Source organism: Embiotoca jacksoni, unplaced genomic scaffold (assembly GCF_022577435.1).
Source record: "Embiotoca jacksoni isolate LCO1_2020_lvr unplaced genomic scaffold, fEmbJac1.0.p SCAF_5, whole genome shotgun sequence".
Classification (NCBI taxonomy): domain Eukaryota; kingdom Metazoa; phylum Chordata; class Actinopteri; family Embiotocidae; genus Embiotoca; species Embiotoca jacksoni.
Genome location: NW_027185403.1, coordinates 9,143,816 through 9,151,868, shown reverse-complemented (window position 1 = coordinate 9,151,868; position 8,053 = coordinate 9,143,816). Strand labels below are relative to the sequence as shown.

Sequence of the window (8,053 nt, the reverse complement as noted above, 5' to 3'; positions counted from 1 at the left end):
CCGCGACACAGTCACCAGAGCTGAACCTCAGCAGAGATAGCAGCAAGCAGGCACTTCCACGCCGCGCAGGCTAACTCGCTTTCGGCTTTGGTTCGAGATGCAGACTCGTCGGACCGTGAGGGGCTCCACTGCCCACAACTTTAAAAGTAAGTTGCTTTTTTTCACTTGCCGTTTCAATCCATTGATAGTCTTGCATCGTTGCATTTGCAATCATTTTTATGTGATTTTAGTTACCTTGCAACAGCTTGTAACTACATTTTCCTGAGATTTTTAGCAAGTGATATTTGGAATAATCGCATTCCAAATTAAAAATCCCAGAACTATATTGGGTGTTAACAAAAAGGTGAATACGTAGACTTTGCTTTTATGTGCAGTGATTTGGTCTGTATTTTAAACTGTTTACTGACACTTGGGTACCATTGTTCAACATCCACATAGATTTAAGTTGTGACTGTCAATTATGCATGTTTGGAGTTTGTTGGTGTCGGAAGTGCGCAATTTTGGGTTTACTATGTGTGCAAAAAGATTTCACAGTTTCACAATTTAAATTTACGGGATATTATGGTCAATATGAAAAGTCGTTTACAGCATGTGATCGAAACTAGTAAAGTTTAACAAAAATCTGTTTATCAAACCTCTCCATGTCTCCATTACGCATGGAGAGATGTAACTATTATGTGTGTACGCACGACTCTGAACTTAATTCTTCATCTCACGTCACCTTTGAGGTAATTAAGACGCGAGAAATTTGTTTTTTCGACTTAAACGCCCCAACTCCGGCTGTCCCTCACCATCCTGAGCATCTAATTGTGCAAGTTGTGCGGAGGTCAAGGGGTGAGAAGCTGGAAAATGTTGCGCACAGCAGTTGAATAGGAGCTTAATTAATATTTAATGCTTGTACTTTTCCCGCGTTGGCCACTATTGTGCAACGTTATTCGAGCTGTGCCAAGAAGCTGCGAAATTATTGATAAGAACCGAAACTGATCCGGGTCTGGTTACCTGTTTTACGCGTGCCCTCTGCACTGCTAAACCTTTCAGCGGAAACATCCTTTTGGTGTAAATAGCCTGAGAACTAGGAAACCAGGTTAATGTAATGCAGTGAGCCACCTGTGATTCCCGTTTTTGTCTCCCAAAAGTTTGTTTTGTTGATTTGTGGGGATCTTTCTATTATAAACGGTTGAAATCCAGAGTTATGTAACCATGTCACAACAGTCACTGATACCTATGTAAAGTGATCAGGTGGATATGAATGGGTGAATGATTTTTGTAATGTAATCTGGTGAATTATATATGAAGCCCACAGTTCTGGGGGCCATCAACAAGTCACGGGTGTGAGCATGGCAGTGTAAAAAGCAATCACTTGACAACTGCAACAGGTTTGACGGACAGACAGACAAAAAAGATGGTGCCTGAAATCAACCTCTCTGTCTTTGTCCGTCTTTCTTTCACACACAATGTGTACGTTTAGTAAACCAGGACTAATTATTCCAACAATGGCCCTCTGATAACTTTAAAATGTCATCTTTTCTTCTAAGTGAAAATAATCCCCTTCTTCTTTCCCTGCTTCTCTCCAGGTGGACTATCACTGTGGCTGATTCTGTGGCTGGTGGTGGTGAAGCTGGGCGGGGTGACCGCATGCCCCAGGCTGTGCGTGTGTTACCCTACGCCCATGACGGTCAGCTGCCAGTCCCAGAACCTTACCATAGTGCCGGCTGGTGTTCCTTATGACTCACAACGTGTTTTCCTGCAGAACAACCGCATCACAGAGCTTCGCGCAGACTCTTTTGGCTTTGAGACACAGGTGAGTGTGGCAGTGTCTGTGTGTGTGTGTGTTTGTCTCTGTTAAACTTTCTAACAGTATTTGGAGATATTCATCAAACTTGTTTATTTCTCCTCTCTCATCCCATCGTTTTTTCTTTTTTTTGCCCTGCTGGATCCATCTGCAGGTGCTTTGGCTATATGGCAACAACATCACATGGATTGAGGCCGGAGCCTTTAGTAACCTTCGGGTTCTGGAGGAGCTAGATCTGGGTGATAACCCCTCGCTGCGGCGCCTGGAAGGTGGAGCCTTCAGGGGCTTGGAGAAGCTGCAGAGCCTGCACATGCATCGCTGCAAGCTGGCCGCTCTCCCCCATGACCTCTTCCACAAGCTGTACAGCCTACAGTTTCTCTACCTGCAGGTAAAGGCACGCACACACACACACACACACACACACACACACACACACACACACACACACACACACACACACACACACACACACACACATAAAGAAATACAGTATATGCACAGATGGATGATGGACAGTCATGCATGGTTATGTACACGTGATACTCGCTGTAGCACACACTTGTGTTTATTGACTTATTGACGTCAGTTACTTTACAGTTGTCCACATACAGGCTGCACACCCACAAACACACTGATGCTTTTATACTGCACATGATGAAGGATTATGAGAAGGTTCAGTGAGATGCACTCAGCACAGTCAGTAAAATGCAAACTGACAATAAGTAAATATTAAAACAGATAAGATTTAGAACTAAAACAACATACAGTATGTACTTCTGCAAAAGCAATTAGGACTATTCAGTAGTGGTAAAACAAATCGGAAATTTATGTTACCATCATTATTAAGCAAGCACAACAGATTGCTCTCAATTGATTGCAGGGACCTAATGGCACAGAATGATGACTGTTCGCAAAGTGAGTGTTTCCAAATCGCACATGCACATATAATTAAGTGTAAAGAGTATGTGCCCACATGTTTCCTCTGAACAGATGTTCTATCTGTGAGCCAAAATGAAACAAAATAAAACCAAACTCTGGGAACAAGCTGAAATTATACACTAAAATATATAAGAAGACCAAAAAGACAATAACAGTTGACCTACTGCCAAATGACTGAAAATGATTAAACCCACAGATATGCAACATTTCATTTAAATGACACCACTGTCAGAAAACATTCCCGTAGAAGTTCATCCTGCACTTAATTCTATTAGGAATAAGTACTTAACTACCAAATTATGTTTAGATGATACGAAAAAAATACCTTGCTAAACTCAGCTTCATTGATAGATCACTTCAAAACCCAACACTTAATAGCTTTAAAGAACAGACAGGAAAATAACGCTATATCATTTACATTATTGCCACGCATTATCAATACTTATAATAATTTTCAATTGTGTTCCTAATTTTCATTTTCAGTACACTGAAAATGAGCTTGCAGAGATGTCACGTGCATTTATTTTTCCAGAGTTGTTTTGGATGCTGTATGGTTTTGGCAGCTGACAGTGGTATCTCAGCTCTTCTTTGAATTTAAACTATTTTTCAGTTAGACAATAAGTTCCTGCCAAGAAGCCTTTTAAGGGAATGAAAGAAAACACATCCCACATTCAGTGTGGCTCCAAACAATGACAGTCACTTCTGACCATCTTCTGACCAAATATTGAACAAAATTTCAGTGATTCCTAAAAGACTATTAATTCTAGATTTATGTCTTAACTAAGGTTCATCAGATTGTAAAGTATCTGAGATGTAAATAGTAGCTTTTTATTGAACAACTTGAAATAGATCATTTTCTTGAGGGCCTCTAACAACTAAAACCAACAGTTTAGTTTTCCCACGTGTTTTTTCACAGCCTTAAATCTTGTATTTTGACTTTGCTTTGCTACAGGAAAATCAACTCCACTTCCTGCAGGATGACCTATTCTCAGATCTGGTCAACCTCAACCATCTCTTCCTGCACGGAAACCGTATCCGTGCCCTCTCTGAGAATGTGTTCAGAGGCCTGGTCAACCTGGACCGTCTCCTTCTTCACGATAACCGCATCAGGCAGGTCAACCGTCGGGCTTTTCGTGACCTGGGCCGCGTGACCATCCTTTACCTGTTCAACAACTCCCTGGCTGAGCTGCCAGGCCAGGCCATGAGTGATGCCCAGGGCATCCAGTTCCTCCGCCTCAATGGTAACCCATGGTCCTGTGGCTGCGAGGCCCGTCCCCTCTGGGAGTGGTTCCGTAAGGCCCGCATCTCTTCCTCTGAGCTCATGTGCACATCCCCATCCCAGAGTCGTGGCCAGGACCTCAGATTCCTCCGTGAATTGGACTTTGCTCGCTGTCCTCTGCCTGACCCCGGCTCCCTGGGTGGAACCACCACAACCACCTTCAGCACCAAGACACGCTGGTGGTTCTCCAAGCACAAGCCCGCATCTTCATCCAAGGCCTCATACCAGAAGAGCACAGAATCAGTAAAGGCCTTCCCCTTTTCTGCTGTCAAGCCCCAGTACCTCCCCAAAATCCCCTCTGAAATCATCCCCTCCAAGTACGAACTGTCAGACGATGAGGCAGCACTTCCCAAGCTCGACCCAGAAGAATACTGGGCAAACTATGGCAATGAAGACTCCTCCATCCGCTGCTTGGAGCCTGAGTGTCCATCAAACTATGACAACCCAGCTTTCCCCTCATCCTCCTCCTTTACCATCACCCCATCCCTGCTCCACCTCCTCTCCCTCTCCATAGTCACATTCTCCTTCCATTTCCTTTTTAGCTGAGCTCTTATCTCCTCCTCAACCTTTTTCCTCCTCTGATTTCTCCCCCTGCTCTTTCCAGTTTTAACGGAAACCTGGATCTTGATTCCTTTCAGTTGCCTCGGCGACACGCAGGGGGCGCTACACTGATGCATGAGACAGGCAAGGCAACAGGGAGCAGTTTTAAAGAGCAAATGTCCGTTGCGGTGATGTAGAGCATGTCAAGGTTTAAACGTTGAAATAGATGCTACTCAGTGGTACAAGCTTTCAGAAAGCAGAGACACTGACTCTGATAGTGACGGAACAAAGGCAGGAACATACCAAATTAGCTGCTTGGGTCTCTGGATATTTTTTGGATATCACAGCTGTGAACAACGCAGGCGTTGTGGCTAATCTACAGCTATTTTCTATATTAACCAGTGCTCACCATCTAATCAGTACTAAGATTGTCCCACTATAATTTCTTTCTTTCATCATGATTGAAACTGGTGATCAATGGTAGGTTATTTGGAACTACCAGAAATAGGAGAAAGATGTGGATTAATACAGATAAAGAGAGATGTTGGAGGGAAAAAAGAACTGTGAAGTTTTACATGTTTGCCTAAAGGCATAAAGGAAGGAGGATGATTAGGTCTGCTGCCAGGGGTGACTCTCCTCTCCAGGTCCCAGAGATGCCAGCGAACTACCGCTTGAACATACCACACATTATTACTGTACATACACCCACTGCACACTATGTTTTAGACGAGCTGGATTTCTACTTTCCTTGTAGTGCAGTTTGCAGTTGTAAACAAACTGCTTGTGGTGATAGAAGAGGTACTTAGATTGTAGATGGAAGGCAGACTAATTCAATGTGGAAACTCCTTTTTACCCTTGTGTTTTCCACTCATCTCCTCCCCCCTCAGACAGTCCAAAATCTTGAGCCACATGTCCCAGATTGAAAGGATAATCCCAAAAAGGTGTGATTAAACATATCAGAGCTCCGCACTAATATAAGCAGGGACAAAGATACTCACAACCAAAAACAAAAAAAAGAAATCTGCGCTCCAGATTCAGATTTTTATTGTGTGCGTTTCATTTTGCTGTGGGTGTGTGTGTCAAAGTGGACTGTTGTACACTAAAAGACTGAAGTCCAGAGGAGACTAGCTTCGTCATCTATGAGTCAAATGAGTGCCTGTGTGTGTGTGTTACCTGTGTCAGTGGCAGTGTTAAATAGGTTGTTAGTCTGGATGTTGGAACTGACACAGAAGAGGGTATAAAGTAACACCAGGCTTGAGTCCTACACAGCTCTACGTGTTGTTTTAAGCCTCAGGTCGCTGTCCTGTTGGCTCCTGTTTCATCACACTTACACCTGCTGTTGGTCTCCGGTTCTTAGAGAGTGTGAATGTACAGGTACGACAATGTGTTTATTTCTTTCTAACCTGGAGTTGAAAAGGTCATTTATGCACAAATAAACATGTCTCAGATTTAGAACTGAAGTTTAAAAATGCATCACAATCTGTATCAGATTTAGTTATATTTTTGATGTGGTAAATCCAAGGATTTTACCTGAGTTCAGTGATATATTTCTTCATTTTATGGTCACACAAACCACAACAATCAAGAACATTATCTCTCATAATGAAGCTGTACTATTCTCGGTTGTGTTTCTGGAAAATGGCATGGTGTGTTTCTGGAAAATGGCATGGTATTACTCGGCAATCTGTTCAACCCAATGCCAATCCAACCTAATTGGGAATCTGCATAATTCATGGGGGCCATTATGTTCCTTGTCAGTCCCGTATGTGAAATCTGAACACAACCTGAGTCACGACTGTGAGTTTCTGAATAGAACATGAAAGCTACTGTGACGTTGTAAAATTCTGTATTTTCCAATGGAGAAACCTGTTCTGCTTTATTAAAAAATAAATAAATACTTTAAAAGAAATAAGTGAAAGTTTCTTTATTGCTTCACTGTTACCCTTGCTCTCTAAAGATGCCACAAAGGAACACAAAAAAGTTGGTTCATAAGCACAAACACAATGCACACAGATAAAAATAGAGAGTAGAAACTTTATATAGATAAATAAATCAGACAGTAGTCTAACATTGCAACAAGTCCGTCTTGAATCGATGGTCAATTAAAGTTTGCTTTTACAAAGAATAGTTCACACTTTCAAACTAAAATCATTATGAAATAAGGGACGTGTACACAATGGCAGGAGTGGGGTGGTATTTGTTATGTGTCTGTGAGTGTGCGTAAGTGTAAAGTAATTCACATGAGGCTGGAAGTGTGCGTGCTGAAGTTCATCAACCTCAACTGTGTTCACTCCTCACCCCAATCACTTTTCTCACCATGTGCAAGAGGCAGCTATATCTGGCCATGTTATACAGTAAGATCGATGAATAAGCTGTTGAGGTGTGTGTGTGTGTGTGTGTGTGTGTGTGTGTGTGTGTGTGTGTGTGTGTGCGTGTGTGTGGTGGGGGGTATGATTCAGGGAAGAAGCAGAATGGGGAAAACACCAGGATGAAAATGTGACGATGTGTCCTGGTATCAGCACACCCCCTCAACAGATTAACTCTCACCATGGTAATGGTATTGATGATGATGCAAACACTCATGCATGTGCTTGCAAGTGTGAGGACACTTTCACATACACACACACACACACACACACACACACACACACATAGACGCAAATTGTAAAGTTTAGGGAAGTTTGGTTGAGTAGCCTGCAACTCCTCACATCTAATTTGTATTGTCTTCCAGATAAAAAAAAATTTTCTCTGTCAAGCAATGCCTTGCTTTCCACCTGTCCTTCCTCCAACATAACACTTATTCTCTTTCTGGATGAGCGTTAGATAAGACGATTGACAACACGCTCATGATAAGGCTGACAGCCAGTTAGCTTAGCTTAGCTCAAAGGCTACAACGGTCAAATGGCAAATGGTCAGCACTTGTATAGCTCTTTATCACCTTATCGGGCTCAAAGCGCTTTTACACGGTTTTCCATCCACCCATTCAAACACTGATGAGGCTGAGCTGTCATGTATGCCAACAGGAATACATTCACACACATATGGTACGCCATTGGGAGCAACTTGGGGTTAAGTGTCTTGCCCAAGGACACTTAGGCATGTGGACTGGAGCCAGAGATTGACCCATCAACCTTGTGATTAGTGGGCAACACGCTCTCCCATCTGAGCCACAGTCACCCGGCAGTTACAGCTAGCCTGGTCCTGTTCAGATGTAACTAAATCTGCTCACTAATTAACACATTGTATCATTGTTTGTTTAATCAGTACAAACACTAAAGTGCAAAAGAAATGACTATTTGCTGCGTTACAAAAGGTTATATGCCGAAGTGTTTGTTTTTGGGTTTCTTTTGGCCAGTCACTTCCTGGAGTCTCAGCTGGTTGCCTGGTAACTGCTCAGAGGCAATAGTAAAATGGTGAAAAGTATTTTTTACATACATTGAATAAACCAGATAATCTGCTAATTACTGAGCTTTATCAAACTCTAACTACAAACATAACCATAT

General features: G+C 42.5%; 1 protein-coding gene across 1 annotated transcript; it reads left to right on the top strand.

The window, feature by feature from the left end:
- Positions 1-6,450, top strand: rtn4rl2b (reticulon 4 receptor-like 2b). Its single transcript, XM_069170625.1, has 4 exons — positions 1-146; positions 1,575-1,801; positions 1,947-2,180; positions 3,684-6,450. The coding sequence occupies exons 1-4, from the start codon at positions 98-100 to the stop codon at positions 4,554-4,556; spliced, it is 1,383 nt and encodes a 460-aa protein (XP_069026726.1). The 5' UTR covers positions 1-97; the 3' UTR covers positions 4,557-6,450.
- The last annotated feature ends 1,603 nt before the right edge of the window (positions 6,451-8,053 follow it).

Coding starts and splice junctions, on each gene's coding strand:
- rtn4rl2b (XM_069170625.1), top strand. CDS start 98: ATGCAGACTCGTCGGACCGTGAGGGGCTCCACTGCCCACAACTTTAAA. Junction 1,802..1,946: donor CTTTTGGCTTTGAGACACAG/GTGAGTGTGGCA, acceptor ATCCATCTGCAG/GTGCTTTGGCTATATGGCAA. Junction 2,181..3,683: donor TACAGTTTCTCTACCTGCAG/GTAAAGGCACGC, acceptor GCTTTGCTACAG/GAAAATCAACTCCACTTCCT.